Genomic DNA, 24,012 nt, shown 5'->3' with positions numbered 1-24,012 from the left:
GTACCACAGCTTACGTCTTCGGCCACGAAGTCTCACGTAAGCTGTTTTATATCGTTCTATAGTTAACCTCTGCGGCCGCGCAGTCCCAAGCCAACTATTTTGTATCATAATGCCATTCACGTCCTCCGGCCTCGAAGTCTCACGTGAAAAGCTGCAACTACTTCCACGAAGGAAGAGTCGCCCCGTTGAAGCGGCCTAGGTCCGATCCGTAGGGTAGTTGAGGTATTATAACCTAATTTGTAGATGTGCTTCATCGTTTATATACATTTTTACTCTTTCTTTTGCAGGTGGCTTGACATGTTGACAGTTGCAGATGGCTTGACTTGTTGACAGTTGCAGATGGCTTGACATGTTGACAATTGCAGGTGTCACGTTGCATGTTGGAAGCTGCAAGTGTTTCGGCATGTTGGAATGTGCATGTTGGAATCTGCAGGTGTCTCAGCACGGTTTTAATAGCCAGCTTACGTACTCACCTGTTTTTGCACACGGCAATTAATGAATACAAAATTGTATTTATTTTGCCTTTGTCAATCAAAAAATATCGAGTAGAATTTAAAATATAAATTAGAGAACTGTTGTTATTATTTATTTGAAACTTGTCTTTTGAATGGAATTTTTAATTAAAAAAGTTTTAAAATTTATTCTAATGCATGCATCGACATATGGACAATTGAAGTGAAATAAGTATAATTTAACATAAATGTCCAACACCTTTAAGATCATTAGTTTAGCGTGTCAGACTTAATTAGTTAAAATTTTAAGGTTTTTTAATCAGAATTTATTTAATTCGAAAACAATTGTCATTTTGAGCAAGAAAATAAATTCAGAAATTAAGACTAAAGTAATTTAGACAAATATGTTCTGACAAAAGGCTTTATCCTTAAATGGTTGCTAAAATTTTAATTTGATTTAACAAAATGTAATAAAAATTAATTTTTTACAGAAAGCTAGAAAAATTTTACCCAAAAAATAAGATATGTCTTATGAATTGTTGATAATTGTAAGCAATTGAGAAAAGCAGTTAGAATTATGTGAAAGTTATGAAATTGTGAAAAACACTTTGCTAAAGCTTTCAAAACTTCCTTTAACATAAGAAGTTATAGCTGAAACTCGCATAGGTTGGCGTTGGACTGTTAATAAGCTGCAGAAATAAAACACAGAGTATGAGGTGCTAACTAAACCACTTATCAGAAAACGTTAAACAATAGCTATAGTAAATGATGATTGTATTATGACAACTGCTGTAAAAAACAGATAAGTTAAAAAACTAGTTGCAAACCCAACCTGCGAAAATGAAATCAAGGTTAACACTGAAAAATTAAAAACTTATATATATAAACTACCGAGTTTTGGAGAGGCGATGAATAATTATCGACCGACCGAAAAGCAAGACAAGAAAAATGTCTCCAACAGTAGCAGATGAATGTTTTGATGTTCAAGAAAGGCTGTTCCAACTTGTTGACTATGTGCAAAAACATAAAACATTAATGATATTCCAACCATCACAACATAATTATTTTATAAATCATGAGGAGTTTATAAACTTTTCTAATTCTAGAAAACGAGGAATAACTGGTTTATTACCTTGTAAATCAGAAGCTAGCACTGATAATTCATGTTTTCTGCAAAATCCAGCAGACTGAATACGATATATAACAAGAAACATTGAGGTCATTGTACACTTGAATTTAATTCTGCGTTTCGAGACTTCAAGACCGATATTAGAAAACTGTAATGCCTATCAGTTGAACAAACTAAAAACCGGCAACAATGCATACATGAAACACACCAATTATATTTAGAAGCACCTTTGCAAAACCGACTTTGAAAAAGAAAATTTGGATAAAAATGAAAGTCTCGCGTGGTAATCAGTTTACGAAGAGCTCAGACAACATCAAGATGACAAAATGCAAGCCGTGAAAGACAAAATTCGTAGCAACCTCAAGAAATGCGATCATGCAAGCAGCAGAATTTTTATTGTTAAAGCTGGCAAGGTGAAAAAGAACCGTAGTAAAGTAATTGAAACTAACCGATTTAGTTCCTTTATCAGGCCAGCTGTTTGATCAACGTTGAATAAACAACCTCTCTGATTTGAAAAGGCTAAAACTAAAAAGAAGACGGTCGCTCCGATGATGGCTAAAACAAGAAAACAGTTTAAGAATAGATTTCGTAGATGATATAGAAAGACAACATTGCAAAATTTTATGAACATGATTTTAGTACTTAGTGTTTGATATGGTCTCGTGTTTAGAATAAAATTTTTAAGTTATTAATGTTTAAATGAAGCTACTTTATGAAAATATTTAAATTAAAAGCAAAGCTAATTATCGATTAGCGTACTATATTACTAATAGTTATTACATTGCTAAAACAATAACTAAAAATGTTTTCAATTGAATTTTTTATCTTAATTAAATCTAATCGTTGGCTAGATGTCATTTGAAGCTATAAAGCTGCAAAACTGCGTTTAAAATATTTTTCACTATTTTTCTTTACTATTATTAAAATGAGTGAATAAAATGAAAAACTTATACAAAACATTTTTTTTAGTTTATTACATTTGTTAGGTAAGTCAGAAATAGGCATACATTTAGTGTTTGCAGGTAAAATTTTGAAAATAAAAACCTTGACGAATACGTAGTTGAAGTTTTTACTATTCAATGCAGACTTAAAGTACATTGTGAACAATTTCTGTAAACTTAAAAGTTTAGATTTAAAAGCCTAGGAAATTGGATTTTCAAAGCCAAGTTTTCATAATTACGGCTCAACGGTTAATTTATTTATGGGCCGTACTCTATTTTAAAATAAAACTTGTTCGCTAGCCGCATGTGACTTAAAGGTCGTAAATTAGCAATATATTTTTTTCAATTCTAAATGTTTTACTTAGTAAACATGAGCTTGTGGCTCTCTATATGTAACTTAAAATAAACATAAACTAATAACTGTGTGAAACTAAAACTGCATCAACTAATTTTAAACTTTAAATTTGGGCTGCGAGAACCAATCGCATGTTGTCTATCGAATTAAGTAAAAAAAGATATTTTACAAAAAAATTACCATAATATTTAACTATCACACTAGGATATTTTATAAAAGGTTAAAACATGTTTTCTGAAATTTTTAATTATTTCTAATAAGATATTTTTAAAACAAAACCTTTGAATCACTTATATTGTTTAAAAATGTTGTTTAAAATTTTTCTTTTCTACTGAAAACAAAAACCAACTAATATAGTAAACTTCATAAATTTCTTTTTTCTTAAGACTTCCTTTTTTAAAAGTTTTGTAGTTAGCAGATAAATAATATTTAGTACAGTAAATTAATTAGGAATACGGTTAAAACTTACAGGTTAATCTTATATATAGTTAAGTTGTGAGTAAGCTTTCAGAAACATTAAGTAAAATTTTAAGCACTAATGTTTCTGATTAAAAGTGTGTTGCTTTATTAAGTGTGAAGTAAAAACTAGGGTACATATATTTTAAAATGGTCTTGTATTTAGTGTAGTGTGTTTTTTATTATCATTTTGATTTTTTTTTTGAAACAATTATAACTGTAATGTTTACTCAACTTTTCTTTGATATTTCTAATGACGATCTATTTTTTCTTGGTAGCTGTCAAATTTGCACGAGCGTACAAAAATTGCAAAAGGGGACAAAATTGCATGAATGCACAAAAATGCACGAAATTACTTTTGCACGAGGTCATTTAATTGCACGAAATAAAGTTGCACGAAGATACTTTTGCCGGATGGTCACTTTTACACGTAGACTCTTTAGCACTAACAGCAGTTTTTTACGGATACATTTTTGCTCGAGTGATATTTTTTTTAATTTTTTTCTGCATTTTACTATCACTTTAATCCCTAACCCTTACCCTCGGTCCGTAGCTTTTTTTTTAGTTATGGTTTATAATTGTTATTTTTCTTCTATATAATAGTTTTTATAGTTGTTTATACATTTGTTTTTATTTCCACTATCACAGTTATCTCTAACCCTAACCATTTAATAATTTCTTTTTTCTTTATTATTTCATTATATTTTTTTTATTTTCTCTGTTTATTTTTTTGCTGAATTTTTTTAATCTAGTAGAAAAAATGTAAATCGTGCAAAATAGACTCTTGGTGCAAAATCGTCTTCGTGCAACTTTGTTCGCTTGTGCAATTTTGTATTCATGCTGTTTAGACCCGTTTCCATTTTTTTTGTAAAAACAATTTAACAGAATAAAGTTTATAGGCTAGTTATTAAAAGGACAAATAGATAATTACGAAATTATGTGTAAGTATTTAAGCTTAATACAAATAGATTAATTATATTGTTTTTTTTCTTATTGGCTGTGAAACATTGCTAAAGTTTAAGCAATTATTTTTTGAGTTACTTTATTTCATACTTTATTAAAATAAAAAGCTGTTAGACTTAATGAAAATACTTTTTTGTTACTACTCACTATAAATAGAGTTGATAATAATAAAAAAACAGTATTTTTTTAATTCATTTTATCAAGATTGTTTTTCAAATCTTTTACTATTTTTTTTATTTATAGTGAGAAACATTTAAACCTTTATTTTTAAAATTTGAACAGCCCTTTCAAATTTAATATTAAACAGCAACTCAAAATAAAAATAAGAGGCTGTTCAAATTGTTTGATTACACAAGCATATAGTTGTTATTGTACCTATTGACACTTTGTTAAATTAGTATAAAACTATCAAAAACCTAAATTTGTTAAGTCTCCGTAAAAACATATTATCAAGTTGTCAATAAGTCAAAAACAAAGATCCAAATATACATTTCAATTTTTTACAAACCATTTATAAAAACAAACATTTAATTAAAATAGCATTTACTGATTCTTTTCATAAATGATAAATTGCTTTATAGTTTGCTTTGTCGTTTAACTTATAGATAAAAAATTCATGTTTTTATGTATATTGATTTTGTAGTATCTTAATGCCTAAACATATTTAAAATTAGTAAAATTATACTTTTTTACTTTCTACAAAAAAAAAATAGTTTAGTAGCACTGAATTAATCGGTTTTGTATTTTCGTAAAAGTAAATTAAGTTTTATTACAAATGTTTTAAAGGTCAGTAGAAACCAACTAGAACTAACAAAACTATAAATGTCGCATCATTTGCAACTAAAGCAAAGAAAACTTTAAAGATGTTCTTTAAAAACATTCAAAACATCAATAAAGGATGCGAAGATTATTAAAAACAACAGTCCTCTTTTTTTACTTACGCTAAATAATTTTTATCATTAAACGACTTCCAAAGTCCTAAAGTCTTAAGACAGAACAACATACAATTCTTTAAAAGTTGAAATGTAGTAGATATTTCGTCTCGGTATGGCAACCAAATTATTACCGATATCATTATCCAAAATAATTTTATTTTACAGGTGATTTTTGTAACAAATTCTCATGTAATTGGTTAAATTACTATTTGAAAACTTTATAGTTTTTGTTTATAGTTTAAATTACCACTTTTTAACTTCTTAATTTAAAATAATATTTACTTTTTCTAATCTTTTTTACAACTAAATCAATAAAAATCAAATCTTTGTAGCTCAAATTTTATTTGTAAATATTCAAAACTGTTATAGTTAAGCAAATATGTAAGCATAAACACTGACTAACCAAAATAAAGGTAAAGTAGTTGTTTATTAGTTTATTTGCAAAAACAGTTTTAATCAGTTAATCTCAGCTTGGTTTATCATAAGTCCGATATAATGTATTTTAATAAGAAAATAGCAATTTAAATTATAAAGTTTAAAAGCAAAATTAACTATTCTTTTACAAGTATTAATTTGTAGATAATTTAGAATAAAGTGATTTAAATAAAGAAATCAAACAAATAAGGCATATAAAAAATATTAGTATTGTTTTATAACTTATTCAACCAGGTTTACTTAAAAAAAAAATTAAAAATCAAATAAAGTAATTAGTTTGCTAAAGTTATAAAAACTATAAAAAAATAGTTGAATTTAAAAATGATAAACTTTTATTTAAAAAAACCATAGTACATCAAAAAGGTAATGATGTGTTGTTAACTTAAAAACTTTGAAAAACTTTTAAAAGGTCTACCTTAGATATCTAGTAAAGTGTATTTGGTAATTATCGTGTATTATATCATAAATAATGTAAAAAAAAAAGAATTATTTGTTATTTAACCAATATAAATAAAACAAAAGTTTATTCACTGCTTTGACTTATAACATGGTTTTAGTGAGCGTTAGCTTGCATTGTCAAATAACAAAAAACAGTAAATAACATTTAGACAATGGCAGTAATGTAAATATGTACTTGTTGATGCTTAAAAACATTAACAAAATAATTTTGATATTAAGTGATCAATTTTAATGAAAAATGCATAATTGGGTGAACTTAATATTGGTATAAATTGATGGAAATGAAAAACTTAAAAAAAAAAATACAATATGAACGAAAACACAACAAATTCTTAACAAAATTCTTAAAAAGCTAACTGATGATTTAATTGCTATTAATTTTTAAATTATTAGGTTTTAGTTTCATTCCAATAGAATAATAGAAACTTATTTATATGTCTGCATGAACTCATAACTTCTGATCTTTTATTAATGCAATTTTATCCAAAATAAACAACTTAAAACAATTTAAACAACATAAATAAATACAAAATTAAAATCTTAATCATTTATTATTAAATAGTTTGTATCCATACAAAGTATGTTTATTCAATTTCAATAACGCACTTAGCTTTAGTTTTTTATGTATAAATACAACGAAATATTCAAAAACTGATTGAGTAATTAACTATAGCTAGGAATAACTTTTGATTGTTTATCAACATCATATGTTTTATACTTACTGTAGGGTTGCCACTTTTTTAAAAATAAACTATTGCGAGTGACATGATATGTCCTCAGTCATCCTAATTGATTTTTAAAAATCCTTAAAAAATAATTTTCGCCACAGCGCAAACTACCTTTACGTCACGTTCAATAATCTTCTAAATAATTAAAATTACTGTCACTGTGTATTCTGCATTAGATGCTCATTTAATTTATTAGAAATTATATTTTTTAAGCTTAAATAATACTAGTGTGTACACAATTTTATTTATTACGATATATTTGATTATCTGTTCACATGCTGGTAGAAAGAATAATTTCAATTGTTTTTAAGGTTTTTTTTTTTCATTTTTTCGAGAATACATACATAGTTTTTTATATAATTAATGCAAAGTTGCCACTACTAATTTCAATAAAACTACTTTGAGTGACATAAAAATACCTCAATCTTCCTTAGATTCTTATACGATCTTTAAAAAGATTTCGCCTCGGCGCCAAACTACTTTCATCTCATATACATTTTTGTTCTAAATAGTTTAAATAAATGTTGCTGTGTATTATGTGTAAGATGCTCATTTAACTTAGAAAAATTACAAGTCATTTTAAGCGTATAAATTATATTTTATTAATTAGTCATATATATTCGTACAGATATCTATGGCATGTTTTATCCAGTACACATAAACTTAAATATTTTTACACTATAACTTTTCAAAAAAAATTATATTTTTTAATTGCTCACGAGAAAAAAAAGCTTTTCAATTGTGTTAAGTAGAATTAATAACATTTTCTATAGCATACATTTGAATAAAACAAATCAGTAATTTATATGTTATGTTTAAAGTTTATTACTATGTAAATAAAGTGATAACAACTAAACATACACAGATATAATCCAAAATTAAATAAGTTCTTAGTATACAAATAAAAACTAAGTAACTTTAGAACTTAAAACTACAGTAAACTAACAGTGTTTATTTTTGTTTAGTTTTTGTCATCTATAAATTATAAAAAAGAAGTTAAAAAGTACTGTAAAAACAAACTTAAAAAAAATCTTACTGTTTGCAGTTTGGGCAACTGATGTTCGATTGAAACCACTTCACAACGCAATCATAACAGAAGAAATGTTTACAATTGCAACCTAACTGAACCACTTTTATACCGACCTCAACAACATTGGAGCACAATCCTTATTTCTCACCTGAAATTGACTCGTCAGCTAAATACTCTTTGCCTTTTGAAGCTACTAGCTTTTTCGCATTTTCTTCTATACTTTCTGGTAAATAAGCAGGACGAGATGGACTATATCTTTGAATTTCTTGTGAATTAGTTTAAACTAGTTAAGTCATATTCCTGACTTGTTTGTGAAACACGAGGACTATATTCTTGACTTCTTGGTGAATATGTAGAACTAGTTGGTCTGTATTCTGGACTTCTTTGGGAATAAGTAGGACTAGATAATCTATATTTTGAGCTTATTGGTAAATAAGTAGGACTAGTTGGATCATATTCTAGTCTTGTTGTTGAACAAGTAGGACTAGTAGATTCATATTCTGGAACTGTTGGTGACTAAGATGGTATATATTCTTCACATTTTGGTGAATATAGAGGACTATACGGTTTACATTCTGGACTATTTGGCGAATAAGTAGGAGTAGATGGACTGTATTCTGAACTACTAGGTGAATTACTCGGAGTAGTTGGACTATATTCTGGGCTTCTTGGTGAATAAGTAGGACTATATGGTTTATGTTTTGAGCTTATTGGAAAATAAGTAGCACTAGAAGGTCTATATTTTGAGCTTATTGGTAAAAAAGTAGGACTAGTTGGATTATATTCAAGACTTGTTGGAGAATAAGATGATTTATATTCTTGACATTCTGGTGAATAAGTAGGACTATATGGTTCACATTCTGAATTTCTTGGTGAATATGTGGTACTAGTTGGTTCATATTCTGGAATTGTTGATGAATAAGAAGGACTAGTAGGTTCATATTCTTCACATTTTGGTGAATAAGTAGGATTAAACGATCTATACTCTTGATTTTTTGGTGAATAATTAGGACTAGTTTGATCTGGACTTCTTGGTGTTAAGGTGGTACTAATTCGTCTATGTTCTGGATTATGTTTTATCATCAAAGAACCGTTCTTTAAATTAATTGTAGTTATTAACAACGTTAAATAGTTAAATTTAGTGAAGTGTACCTAATTAGTATAACAATTTCGGTATAACAAATACTTAAACTTAATAATATTAACAAAAACAATGAAAATATAAATTTAAACTATTTTTAATTATTAATAAAATTTGTCATAATGAACAATAAAGATAAACAATTAATTTTCAGTTTACATTTTATTGAAAGCCTTTTAAATTACTAGAAAATATTTCTATCTAATTTTATAAATACAATTGGTGTTTAACTTCGCAGAATTTACAGAAATCTTTCATAATACTTTTTCTTTATTATAATAATATAAATGACAGTTAAGGTAAAATTACTCTTAAAAAGCATATTATAGTTTAATTTCTTATTTTGTTGAAACATAAAGAAATATTTTTTAACAAATACTTACCTTAGTTGAATTTTTTATTTCTAGTTTTCTCTTTTTGACTGGTGTGCATAAACTTTTCAAATCATAATCCTGAGATTTGCTTTTTCTACAAGCAGTCTAAAGAAATGTATTTAGCAATGATTAAGACTGCTTTGAAATTTAAGTACGTTAGATACGAAATAATTTCTTTTTTAATCATACAATATTATTGGTATGCTCTTAGTTTTGCTAAGTGTAAATAGTAATTATTATTAAAAAAGTTGTTTAAAAATTTAGCTTCAGAAATTTATAAACTTATTTTGCTAATCTATGCAGCTAAATGCTATTATTTAAATTTTTATATAAGTTTCTTTCACTTCATTAATAATCTTTTAATTTTTATCATAAAAAAAACATACTTGTGAGCCTTTTTGAGGATCTTTATCACCGGTAAACATTTTATTTTCCATTTTCAATTGCTAAAGATAGCAAAATGTCTATGAAATAAATCTGTAAAAAGAGCAGTTGTATTGTATCATTAAAACATAGAAAAAGGCAAGAATCAAATACAGACTAGCATTAGACAGCATATCAGCGTAATTTATGGTTAAAATCGTTCACAATAAGTTCATATATTAATAAGTTTCACGAGCGTTTTTAAATGGTTTCTCATAGTATGTATTACCTCAAAAACTAAAAAAATAGTTTTTCCACTGTAACCCACAAAATTGTGTAGATTACTTAAGAAAGTTTTATTGTTATAACACACTTTAAACCTACACTATGAATCAAAATAAATATATAATAACAATATTAACCTAAAGATTTCTGATACGAAATAATACTTAGGACTTCTATATATAAAACTAGGCATGACAAGAATGAACAAAAACATATTGTGTTGAAGAACCATGCTCATACTCAAAATTAAGATAAATTTTGTTATTTAATTATTTTTGTGATAAACAAAGTTAACATTTTTGAAAACAAACAAGGTCTACAAATAAACACAAATACATTTTAACAATTTATATCAGTGTGTTGCAATTATTTATATAAAAAAATATATAAAATTTATATAGCCTGATAGTTGCATCAGAAATTAGTTAATAAAGCAAAACACAAAATAAAAAAATAATCAAAATTATAAATAAACATAATTAAACATAACATAAGATGAAACTTGCAACTGAAAAAGTTAAATTCAGTTTTAACAATGTATTATACCGTCAAGTTTTTGGTATACGTACGGGGTACTCTTAAAGACCTACTTTTGCAAGTATATAGATAGGTAATTTGGAATATAATATATTACCTGAGTTTGTTGCAAGGTGTAGTACGTAAATACGTAGACGATTGTTATTAACGAGGAAGTTAGTTCTTCAAAATTCAAGAAGTTAAATTACCTACATGGTGCTATCCAGTTCACAAAAGAAACTGATGAATTAACATTTGAATATCGTTTTTGGATGTCTATATCAAATAATAAGGATAACACATTTATCATAAAGGTGTTCATAAAACTTTTGTTCACGGGTCATAAACATAATTTCCAATTTGTTTGCAGCTTGAGGAGAACAGTGTGTTTAATTTAAAACCTTATTTCACAAAGCTAAAAAAATATGTTATCCAGATTTTTTTATAAGAAAAAAAATTATATCTATAATGATATTAACAATTTTACATGCCTGCAAAATCCTGTTAATTCTTTTGTTAAAAGAATTTTATATTTGTACATAAACATCTTATTAAAATAACATACAAGCTTTTTTTTAATTAATAATGCAAATAAATTATAAAACTTGAAAAACTATGGCAAATAAAGATCTAAAACTTGTATTAAAAATTTTAAATGTGTTAGATTTTACAGCACTGTATTGAATACTAAGTATAAGGTACACACATTTCCCCGGTATTTTAAAGCGTACATTATCAAAGTTTAAATCTGAGTTTCCAAAACATTTTTTCAAAAGGCCCCCTTTAACTCAATTTAATTAGCGACAAAACTTCTCAAATACTATCCTAAAACCATTTTTTTTTTCTACCATCTACTCATCAATACCTAGTGTAAGTTTTAAATTAAAACTTTGTAGTCCTTTTTTAACGACTTGTGGTCCTTTACATTACCTGATTTTTCTGTGTTATCTAGTAAAAGTATTGAAACTTTGACCAAAAACGCCTTAGATCTTTTTTTATTTATTTTGTCGTTTTTCACTTCTTAGATAACTCCAGAATTTCGTATTTTAGCTGCAATTTATGACCTCATTGCCCTTTTTTTGACCCCTTTGCTGCTCATGGCCCCCTAAATTTCTGTTATGGCACCCAAAAGGGAAACTTTGCCCAGATTGAGAAACTCTGGTTTAAATATTTTATTTGAAAGTGATTTAAACTGAACTAAGTATTTTTGTTTTTATAGACATAAAACTTGCTTGCCTGCATATACAGCTTATAAATTTCAACTTCAATTAATACACGAAATTGAAAAAAAGTTAAGCCTAGTCAAATAAATAGAAGCTAACTTTTGATTTGTAATAAGAGAAAACTTTTAGTAAAAATACTGAATTCTTTTTTATGTTATAACCGTAGCAAGATTTAAAATAATGCTTTATACCATTTATTTCATTTTACCTTTAGTACTTCTAGACTTTGTATATTTTAATAAAATCAAACATGAACTGTTTAGTGTAAAAATAATTTTTCATTCGTTCTCTCAGACAAATCTGAAAAAGCTAGAAAACAGTTTCTTTTTACTTTTATTATATATTTATTTTTAAGTAAAGTCATTTTTTCTCAAATTTTTTATTAAACTATCAATTTTACTTTTTCTAATTCACTTAATAAAAAATTTAGTAACATGTTAATAAACATGAGTGTAACATGAGTGAGAAAGTACAAAACATTATTAAAATAAAGAGTTGGACTCACTTTGTATCTGTCTATTAAACATAATTTACTTTTGGTATGTTATTTAGTATAGATTTAAATGATAAATACTTTTACAACTACAAAATACAGTGTCTTAGTAAATACTTCAATTTAAAATTTAGAATCATAAATTCAAAGTCTAGTTTTTTCTTTTTTTAAAAAGTTTGCATTACAAATTCGAATTTTCTGACCAAATTGTTTTTTAATCTATTAAGACTATATCTAAAGAATACAGTGCATCAATATTAGTTCGAATTTGAGTTAGATAGATTACCATTTTATATAAGAAAATTAAAACGAACATTTATAGAAATCCAAATTCAAACCAACTACAAAAAAATTATTTTATTTAGTTTAAATTACTAACTAGGCATATACAAATTTAAAATTCAATAATTAAAGTGAATTATATGACTTGGTCATACTAACTGTTTGTTGTACTACGAGAAAAAGCTCTCAAAATGTTTGGTCAAAGGACCTGGTGTATAAAAAACTTTTGGTTATCGAGTTGTACACCAGGAATACCTTTTAAAGTCATGTTCAAGACTAAAAAAACCTAAAATATTAATTTTCTTAGTTATTAAAAATAAAAATATAACAAAAAAATATATATTCAAACTTATTGAGATATAAACTCGTTCTTAATTTTCTAATTGTATGTTATATCAGCAATATAAACAATTTTTGTACAGTTCTTATTTTAGTTAACAAACTTTTTAATAAATGATTGATACTGATTTGATGTTTCTCGTCTTCTCAAAAGTAGCTAGTTTTATTAAATTAATTATTAGTTATTAAACTTTGAACAAAAGGCTAAAAATTGTTTATTAAGGCATACGTTTGTATTCTTAGTTAGTTATAGACTCTATTGTCAACTTTCAGTTAGTTAAACTTAATAAAATGTAGTTAGTCAGTTTTTTTAATCTAGTTGCAACAGCATGACATTTTAATTTATTAACCATAACTATAACTGACTTAGTGTTTTTAACTATTTAAACAGCAAATATCTTTAAAAAAAAACTCTAATCATCTTATCATTGTTTAAAGGGTACTTAACCCATTAGTTATTTTATCGGGCAAATATGTTTAGTTTTGCCTCATGACTACCTAAGTCGCTAGAAACTAATCTATTATAAATTAGGCTTAACCAAAACTTCAATAATTTATTCACTTCAAACATTTTTAGTCAGTTTACACGCAACAAACTCAGCTTGTTTGTAAAACAGGCTTGCTCAAATATAAGATCGTCAAATATAGGGTCCAGCGTTCAGTTTTTCAACTCCCCTGTCCGGTTGTTTTTCTTAAAACTGAATAATTTTTTTTCTTTTTTAAATTACCTAAAAAACAAATTTTTAGAAACGAAATTTAACTCGTATTAACAATATTAAAATATTTATAAATTTTATTATATCTGTACAATTCTTCTTATTTCTAAAAAAAAATGTGACTGATAAAGTCTACAGTAAGTGTAAAAAGCCTAAGTTTGAAGGTGATAGGTTTTTATAGAAGTCGGTTTGTATTTAATATATGATAAGTAGGTTCTACATCTAAGGGAGTTTTATTCACAGTGTGCACCGGTGCATGCAAAAGTTTGTAGAAGTTATCTTACTGTTCCATAGGTGAAATAAAAAATAACGTTCGTTGTCTTTTTTCAATTTAAAACTATCTATAACAGCAATTAACAGTTCTTAATACTTTACTTATATTCTGTTACACTCAAAAATGAATAAAAATTGATTTTTTTTTAACAACAGTTAGTATACTTTTTCAGTCTGGAATAGTGTGAGATAAACTTCATTTCATAGTTATTTAGCTTTTGAAAAGGTCAAAGAAAAGGGTTAACTCTACTGTAGACCTTCATATACTAGTTAATCGAAAGACTTAAAGCGATGATCTATTGATAACCTGCTACTAGCTTGGATTGAATTTAAATACTTATTAAAACCTAAATAATCTGAAGATTTTTTTTTTCTAGTTAATAAGTTTATATGTAAAACACTAACTTAGTCCGAATACGTTTCAATCAATTTTTTGAATTTAATATCACAAAAGTTTGCTTCCTATAGTTTATTTTTTGAAAATAGTTTCCAGTCAGATCTGGATATTTATTTAAAATTAGTATTTAGCCGGATCCGAAAAATACTTGTAAATTAAGACCGAAATTTAAACAAAGTCCCTTAATCTCTAAATGCTCCAGCCCGTCACTGACTAAATTGTTCAAGATCCGGCAGGTAGATTACTTACCTTGCCCACCCTACTTTAGACAAAAGTTTATGAGCGCTTTTTATTTTGAATAAATAATATATCAAAATGATTGCTTTAAAAAGTATTTCAAACTTGTTACTTTATAAAAAAGCAAGGATTTTTGAAAAAATAAACTACTCTATTTATATTTAAATTAAAAACAATACTCTATTTGTTAAAACTATTTATGAAAAAAAAAGTAAAATTTGTAAAAAAAAAAGAAAAACTAAAGTTTAAAATCCAATTTATCACAATAACTTGTCTAACAACCTAAGATAAAATGTACTCAAATGTTTTTATCAAAAGAAAAAAAGAAGCACGACGTACAATGTAATATAACAATAAGTATATAATAATATTTTAGAATAGAAAATTATTCCTTAAGATTAAAAATATTTTTTATGTCCTGATTTTATACGATCAAAAGTTTAATATTTAACAATACTTCGTACCACTTATTTTTTTATAATAGGTGTAATAAGAAAGCAACAAACATTTTATGAAATGTACAAAATTCAAGTTTTAATCTAAACAATTCACAAGTTCTACAATAATCCAACACCAGATTAATATATGAAACAATGTGAAAAAATATTTTAGGAATCAAATAATGTCTTACAATCGCAAAATGATTGAGATACGGCAAATGAACGAAAGCAATATCATTGCAGAGATGGCAATTGTTTATTATTGTTAATGTCATCTAAAGAGAACCGGCAATAACATCGGAGAAAAGTGAGTAGTAAGTTAGGTCATCAAGTTTATCATTAAAAAGTAGGTTAACATGGCATAGATTATCTTTAAACAATAATAAACACAGACTAAAAACTACGCTTTCAAAATATATTTTGGATTTGAAAGATAGAAACGTAGATTTTAGCAATAACTGGTAAATTTTAGCACGAAAAAAATATATTTTTACATAGCTGCAATGTGGAAAATCTCTAGATCTCTGATAGATATCTAAACCAAAATCAACCTTTAAATAAAATAATTTAACTTTTAGTAATTGTTAACTTTTTTTTAGATTATATTTTAAATGATTTTTAACGTTTATGCAAACTTCGTGTGTCTAATATTGTTTAATGATTTAGCTACTGACGTTGCAATCCTAGAATATTTAAGATTAATTTTATATACATCTTGTTCATGCTATTGATATTATTTAAGATACTATTGAAATAAAATAACAGAAAATTAGTTCTACTTAACAGAATAGTTAATATATAACTATAATATTTTAAATCCTATCTTCAAAATAAATTGGAAAAAAAAACCCTCAAGTCGGCTCTGTTTACCAAAGTGCTTTTTATTTTAAATTTGAACTGGCTGAAGATTAGAGACAATCTTTTTTGTCTTTATGAAACATATGTTCCAGCATTTTAAAATCGCCATTTCAATAAATTATATATATATGTATATATACTCATATGATAAACAGGACAAAGAATTTTGAAAACTGCAAAAAATGTAGACAACCACAGTTCAATTCTAAAAACAAGTATTATAATTCAGAGGCGAAGTTTATTGTTTTACTTTGTTTTATTTAAAATTAAACGAGTCTAAAAAAACACGCAAAAATCAATTTCGTACTATGATATATCCATAAATTTATCAATCTTCAACCCGTTGAGTGAAAATGATACGATATGAATTTTGCTAATGATGTTATACTCTAGTAAATTCTGTCTTCATACTGCTTTAAAATATCTTTTTATTTATGTTTTTTGTCATTTCTCTGGTAGTGATTTTTCTTGTAAGGATGGTGTCTAGTGTTATTTTGTGGTTGTTTCGTCGCCTGTGAATAAATTATAATGAAGTTTTAATGTTTAACAAAAATCAATTGTAAATAACAATAGTGGCATGAGAAATTAAAACGCTAACTTCAGACTTTTTTAAAATACTTTTTCTTATGTTTGTTAAGGAATGATTTATATTGATGTGTTTTTTTATGCAGTCGAAAAATCTTATAAGATAATTCATTAAATATAATTAGTTTTTTTTTTCAATGAATTTTGAAAACTTATTAATGACAAGAAAAAGTTGTTCTAGAAAACCTTAATATAGGATTATATAACATAAAACCCTTTATACATAAACCAGTTATTAGCTTAAGTTTTAATCAGCATAAAAGTTATAATAATGAACAACATAAAATAGTACAAAACAATTATATAACTTTATGAAACAACTTTTAACCTTTAGTTTTTGGTGATTATGTTTCAAATTTTCGGGGTTGTGCTTTTTTAAAGTTTCCAAACATTTCAATGATCTAGAACGCAAAGGTTGTGTCCAGAAAAAGTCATGGTTTAAGGCTTCCTCTGCAGTTAATCTCTGTTAAAAATTATTTTTAACAATTTGTTTTTATTTTCCTTTTTAAAACTGTTTTTTAGAATTTAGATTAAGTCGTTAGTTGTCGCTTTCGTTTAAGTTTTTTAGATATTTTAAATTTTTAAGTAAATTTTTACTTAGTTTGTTTTTTCTCATGAAGACAATTAAGTGTCTGTTGTACTTTAGTAGTATATAGTTTACATATACTTTTGTTTGTTGAACGACAAAAGAAAAAGCCATTAAAATATTTGGTTTTATAGATTGGTGCCCAAAAAAACTCTTCGGTTGTAGAGAAGCACAAAACTTCGAGACGTTTTAACATCTTTTCTAGGACAGACTTGTTGAGTAGATAGTTACCTTAAGCTTTATTAAATTCAATTTTAAACTTACAGCTGATTCAGTATTTATCTTTGCTGTCAATGAGTTCAATGCGTTAGAATATTAGTATTTACTTCTAAAGTTAAATGGTATGCTAATAAATTTCGACACATTTTTTGAGTTTTAAGTTAGAAGAAAGATGCCTGCATTTTATAAATTAAAAATACAAAATTAGATTTTTTATGATGTGAAAAAGATAAACTTGTATAAACTTTAAACTGATACTATTAAGTTCTAGAAATAATGAAAACTATATGAAAGCCATATTTTTCAGTTTAAAAAAAATATGGGTTAAATTATATAATAGAATAATTGTTTAAATTAGTTATTCGTATTTGTAAAAAAAAATAGTTAGTTTTCTCAGTTTGAGTTAAAGAATAAAATTTCAAATATAATGATCTAGAGAAATGTTTCGTACTATAGGAATTTTTAGTTATAACTGCTTTTAACAATAAATCGTTCTAATGTTTTACATATACAAAAATCCACATAAATTTCTATTTTTTTTCAAATAAATGTACGCTTTGACTTTTTAAATGTTTGCATTAGGCTATAAAGGCATGTGTTTAGTTTCATAAAATAAATGTTTTATATGTATGATTAATTGTTTACCTTTTTAGGGTCCAAACACAAAAGTTTGTCAATTAAATCCAATCCGTTTGTATCTTGTACCTTTTTCAGTTTTAGTGTAATCATCCTTTTTTTTTTGTTTAAAATTATCAAATAATTAAAAAAAAAATATAAAATTTTAAAAAATATTAAATTAAAAACATTTATTTATGTTCGTTAAAATTCTTCAGTCGTTTTTATACTAAAAATAAAAACAAAACATAATATAACTGCATATGATTTTTTAAGAGACAAAGTAACAATTCATGCTGTAGTATACAATTAAGATTACTATTTTTAACACTTGTTCAAAAAAACCAACGCTACTAATCATTTTGGTCAACGAATCTGGTATTCGAAAACAACTTTATTATTATCATTTACAATGTAAGTTTATTAAAGTTCTAAATTATTATTAAAACATATTTGTCAAAAATTTACTCGTTAATAAAACTAGCAGTTGTTTGATTTCTTATCATTGAAAATGTAACGTTTATAAAACTATAATTTTTCCGACCAAAATTTTAAAAGTTGTTCTAAAACTAAATATTTTTTTTATAATTGTTAGTGAATTTATAAAAATGCTGTAAATTTTAAGAAAACTAATAAATGTACTTAACACTTAACTACTCATTTTGTTACTTGTTATCATTTTTAAATATTATAATTATTCAAATTTAAATAAGTGTTTTATCTTATAATTACTTACTTATTGTGATGGTTTTTATGATTTATAATATAACTTTGATAATGTTGTAATTTTTCAACATCAGGCCAAACATCAGTAGTAATTGATCCGCAAAAGTAGCTTATCAAACTAAGTTGACTTCTTTCATCTTTACCCTGAGAAGATAAATATTAATAAGAAAATAAGCTATAAAACTTAATGTTACAAATATGCTTAATTTTATCATTTCGTAAATTAATGTTAAATTTTTAATCATTGAAACATATAACTAATTTATTAATCAAGCAAAATTATAATGCAATCAACATTTTATCGATACTAATGTTTAGTAGGTTAAATCTACCGTTAATCAGTATATAGTTAATATGGTCAATATATCTTACTTTAACTAGTACTTAGTAGACTAGGGTTTTTTTACAAAAAGCCATATTGGTATCGTTGGGGTCACAAGCAGAAAAGTGCATTAAGCATGCAAAATTCTATATTTTTAAACTTACACTGAATACTCTGGATATTATTAAAAAGAGCAAAAAAAAACTAGTTTTAGGCGTATTTAAGGTAAGTTTTACATTTTATATTACTTATGAAAAAAGGGGACTATATACTGTAAATGGTTAAGGGTAGTTTTATGAGAAATCTTGCCAGGAAGAGATATAGTTTTTTTTTTCTTTCTAGGAGAAAAACACTGCAGTTGACTATGTATTATTAACATAAATTTCTGGTATAATATATATATATAAAATTAAACACGAACCTTCATTAAAACTTTTCCTGTCCACAATTCACACAAAATACACCCGACAGCCCACATGTCAACTGGTGGTCCGTAGTTTCTTTCACCTAAAATTTTAACAAACAATATAAAAAACCATTAAACATACTAAATATACCCCTAAGTATAATAATAAAAATAAAAATAAAATATAACTACATCTGGCACCCCACAAATCAGTTGGTGGTTTGTAGTTTCTTTTACTAAACAAAAATATAATTAAATTTATTATAAAATATAAAACGACGGTTCCCCAAATATCATGTGTCGGTCCTTTTTATTCTTTTTAAATATTAATACATAATGGTCTTCCAAAAAGATTTAAAAAATAGACAAAACTTTTTTTAACAAAATAAAATTCAAAATAACATTAAAAATATATGATAAATTTATTATAAATATTACTTTAAATATAACTTAAATTTATATGCCTAAAAAAAATTATATCAGTTTGCGGTCAATAGTTTCTTCTACCTAGAAAAAAATATAAATGCAATGTATAAACTTTCTAAAAAATATACATTCAATGACTTTTTTTTGTCTTGTAATAGTTTATTAATAAAGTATAAACACAAGCGATGAATAAGTTTTGAGTATAATTTTTTCTAATATATACCTGATATAAATACAAATAAGCGAATTGTGCAGTTTTCAAACAAATGAACAAATATTAAAACAAATACGAAAAGTTTGTATAGTCTAAAAAAACTAATAATTTATCTAACCTAGCAGTAACTCAGGAGCTCTGTACCAACGTGTTACCACTTTTTTTGAATACCTATTCTCTTCACCTTCTTTGCAAACTGTGAACGGTCTGAAATAAACATTATTTTTATGCATTGTAGTTGTATTGGTTTATCTTATTGTATATGTTTTATAACGTATGTTTATCTACTTGACTCTAACTTTTAGTTATCTGTAAACGCTTTAAACCAAACAAAGTTTGTTAATAAAAGAATTTCGAGTTTATGCTTTATATATTGTTTATTTAATTGTTTCTATTGATTTTTTTCTATGTCTTTAAGTTTTCTATTACTAATTATATTATTTTAATAATTTTTTAGTGCGTTTTTTCATCTTTGTGAACTGTTAACATAAAAGTATAAATTATTCACATATTAGGTTGTTTTGTTAAATCCTACTTGAAAAGAATCTGTTTTTAGACAAAATACAGCATAATAGAGAACTAGATTATAAAAATAAAAGTCATTTTTTTATCTTTTCAAGAAATATAGAAAAATTGAGGTGAGTGTTTTTAGTTTAACAACTTTACCTGGACTTTAGTCTAAATATTACTGTATTTAGAGTTATTTTAACATTTTTAAGTAATGTTTAGTGTTTAAAAAAATTAGATTAAACTACTTTTTATGGTGTTGCCAAAATACTTAATCTTAACATCTAAATTACTTGCTTATACAATTAAAAATATAGTTTTTAGTTTGGTTTAAAGTTGTATTTATTCAAAAGATGTTAACTGCATTAATCAAAGTATACTTAACAATAATTTTATTTAATCATTACATCAATTTTTGTAATTGAATAATTTGAGTCGTCCTAAATATATTAAAAAAAAAATTAAGTATAAAAAACACAATTAAATTAATTTCTATTTTCTAAGCTAGAAAAATTTAAGGCTTAATAATAAGATAAAGAACAAAAAAAAAATATTTTGAAACTTTACAATTGAAATTTAAGTATTTTAAAAAGGGTTTAAGTAAAATTTGAGTTTTTATTAAAAATTAATACTAGCCCGAGTTAGGCAATGTTTAGCAACTTAATGTCATAATTAGTCAGAATTTCATAGGTGAGACTCATTATGAAGGTCATCTTTAAATAGTTTTTTTTTAAGTTATTAAGTTTTCAAAGATTTTATATACACTACTATTGTAAAAAAGTACAGTAAAACAATTTCAATTCTAACAACTTATACATAAATAAACTTCATTATACTATCATTTTTATAGCTGTAGCTTTCTAAAATTAAAAGTGAATCATTAATAGTCAAAAAACTATCTAAAATAGATCTTTATAGGGTAAATTAGATTTAAATCATTAACCTGGCAAGTCCAAAATCAGCAATTTTCAAAGTCCCATCTCTAGTGATTAAAATGTTAGCAGGTTTAATATCTCGATGAATAACGAATTTTTTATGCATGTAAAATAATCCTTCTAATAGTTGGAACGATATCTGTTGAGTTATGAATACTTTATTTATATTATTTATTGTATGTGTTGTTGTAAAATATTAAAGGGAATTACATATAACAAGTTAATACATTGTATGTTAGATGAAATTGATTAATTATTATTTTAACTTTTGTGCACATCAATGTAAAAGTGCATGTTTAACAAAAAATTCAATAAAATTAAAACTAAAACAACTAAATTATTTCAAAATCAACCTAACTTTTTTAATTAAACAAAAAATAACTTTTTCAAATAGCTAAAAAACCTTTTAATTTTTTCAAAGTGGAAATATATACATTTAAACTAACTAAACCTTTTATTTCGCTAAGGAAAATTCTTATAAATATAAAATATTTTTTAAATTTTATTGATGAAAAATTATACCTACAGTCGAACAAACCTGTTTTATTTCACCGAGTGTAAACTTTGTATTTTTATTGCTGATAAGTTTTGCTAAATCGAATTCGCAAAATTCCAATACTAAAGAAACGCTTCTTTGTCTGTAAGTGTATGTATGTATTTAAAAATATATATATATAAATTTATGGTAATGTATACACAAAAATCTACTCAGTAAATACTATAAATTACTTAAAATTGTTTAAAAAAAAAAAAAAAATATTTCAAGTCATTAAAATATATGACGAAACGTTTAAACTACTTAAAACAGTTATAATGTTTTGAGGTAAAGTTTTAGCATAGCAATTACTAAAGTTTCTTACTATGATAATAAGAATAATGTTAGTTTTTTTGTTGTGTACCTCAAAACTTATTTTTATTTTAAGGACTACTAAATGATATAGTATTATTAATTCAAAGACATTAACTTAATGAAGTAAATCAAATTATTTAAGAAAAGTTTAGTTTTTGTTTAAAATTAAATGTTTGTTTAAAAAAATCAACAAGCATATTAGTTAGTATAGATTTTGGTCAAAATATTTTTTTTTCAACTAAAAATACTTATTGTTTCACGAGGTCAAATATAACAATATAAACATACTTGTTCAAATTAGTAGGTGCAGAGCTACAAACTTCGATTAACTTCACAATATTTTCATGATTAAGCGCTTGCAATATTTTTATCTCCCTCAGAGCAGTTTTTGTAAACTGGTAAATAAATACTAATTAGAACACATTATTGTACTCATTCATACCAAAAACTTTAATAATTGACTATATTTAGATAGATATACACTCTTGCAATTTTTTGACCGCTCGTAGAGCAGTTTAAACTGTTTAACACAACAAATAAATTAATGATTATATTTTATTATAGTAAAAATATTATAGGCTATTAATTGAGTTAGATAAACTCAGCAAGAATTTTGATTTTTTCAAAGAAGTTATTGGAAACTTATAAAATGACTGAATATTGAAATAAACTTTTAATAAATATTTTATTTCTAATAAAAATTAATACAAAACAAATCTGTTTTTTTTGTTAAATATAAAAACTAACTAAAATTTAGTTACTAAATAAAAGCTTTGGTAAAACCGTTTTTAGTCAAAAAATTATTTAATAAGTTATTCAGTGAAGTGTAATTTATAGAAATGTATTAAAGTCAACTTTTATTAAAAAATGAGTTTTGACAGACCAGTTCTGGTTTGCTTTTAGTTTTAAGTCAATAAAAAAAGTACTTTCGAATTAATTTAAATAAGTTGCATTATTAAATTATAACAATACTAACCCCTACTTTCCCATTTTCCTTACAAACTGTTTTCAGTGCAACTATTTCTCCTGTCTCTTTGGATGTTGCCTTGAAGACTTCTCTGTATAGTTTAAGAATTAAGTTTAGTACCCTACAACAATGTGTCACTAACATTTTATAAGTATAACAATTGCTTTAAATATAATCTAGCAGGAAGTGCTATTTTTGAATTTATAAACGGCTAGATACAAATTTTAATAAAAGAAATCATTCTGGTAGATTTATATTTTATAATTAATCACCAATGTTATAGTTATTCAATAAATTAAATATAATATAAATGCATTTTTACTAACCTAAAAGCTCCTTGTCCAACCTTCTCCAATTTCTTGTATTTTTCAGTCAGCATTTTTATTTATTATTTAATAAAATCTGTAGGTATTCGAATATTAATAAATAAGGAGCTAAGTGTGCTTCAAAACTGTTTAAATTTAAATGTCAACATAATTAGTTCTAAAAACATTATTTAAGAATGCAAATATACATTTTATGCAGACCTGCAATTTGCTTTATTAATTAAAAAAAAGGTAGTAAATGTTATAATTAGTGTTAATGCAAACCAGCTAAGTTTGAAATGCTATAATGCGGCAAAACTTTTTTTTTATCATAGAATAATCTTTATTTATAATTAATAGTTTATATATAGTATATATAAGTTTTTATTGTGTATTTATTTATATGGAAATTTCTGAGTAAGTACTTTAAAATATAGCAATAAATATGTTTATCTACAAATCAAAACTACTTTGCAAAAAGAATATTTACTAACAAAATTATATCGAGTAGTATTCGTTATAACTACAA

At 25.0% G+C, this 24,012-nt stretch overlaps 1 protein-coding gene across 1 annotated transcript; it reads right to left on the bottom strand.

The window, feature by feature from the left end:
• Positions 1-273: 273 nt before the first annotated feature.
• LOC145848076 (cyclin-dependent kinase 9-like) lies at positions 274-23,557 on the bottom strand (the record flags this gene model as incomplete). The annotated part of the gene is made up of 10 exons (XM_082953815.1): positions 23,505-23,557; positions 23,188-23,269; positions 22,500-22,606; positions 21,900-21,999; positions 21,370-21,500; positions 20,038-20,126; positions 19,295-19,380; positions 18,596-18,695; positions 2,031-2,136; positions 274-427 (listed from the first exon to the last, which is right to left on the bottom strand). Coding segments are annotated over exons 1-10 (1,008 nt in total), but the record flags the coding sequence as incomplete, so codon positions are not given.
• Between the last annotated feature and the right edge of the window lie 455 nt (positions 23,558-24,012).

This window comes from Thalia democratica, unplaced genomic scaffold (genome assembly GCF_965202585.1).
Source record: "Thalia democratica unplaced genomic scaffold, ktThaDemo2.hap1.1 HAP1_SCAFFOLD_1232, whole genome shotgun sequence".
Classification (NCBI taxonomy): Eukaryota; Metazoa; Chordata; class Thaliacea; order Salpida; family Salpidae; genus Thalia; species Thalia democratica.
This window is presented reverse-complemented; position numbering and strand designations above follow the sequence as displayed.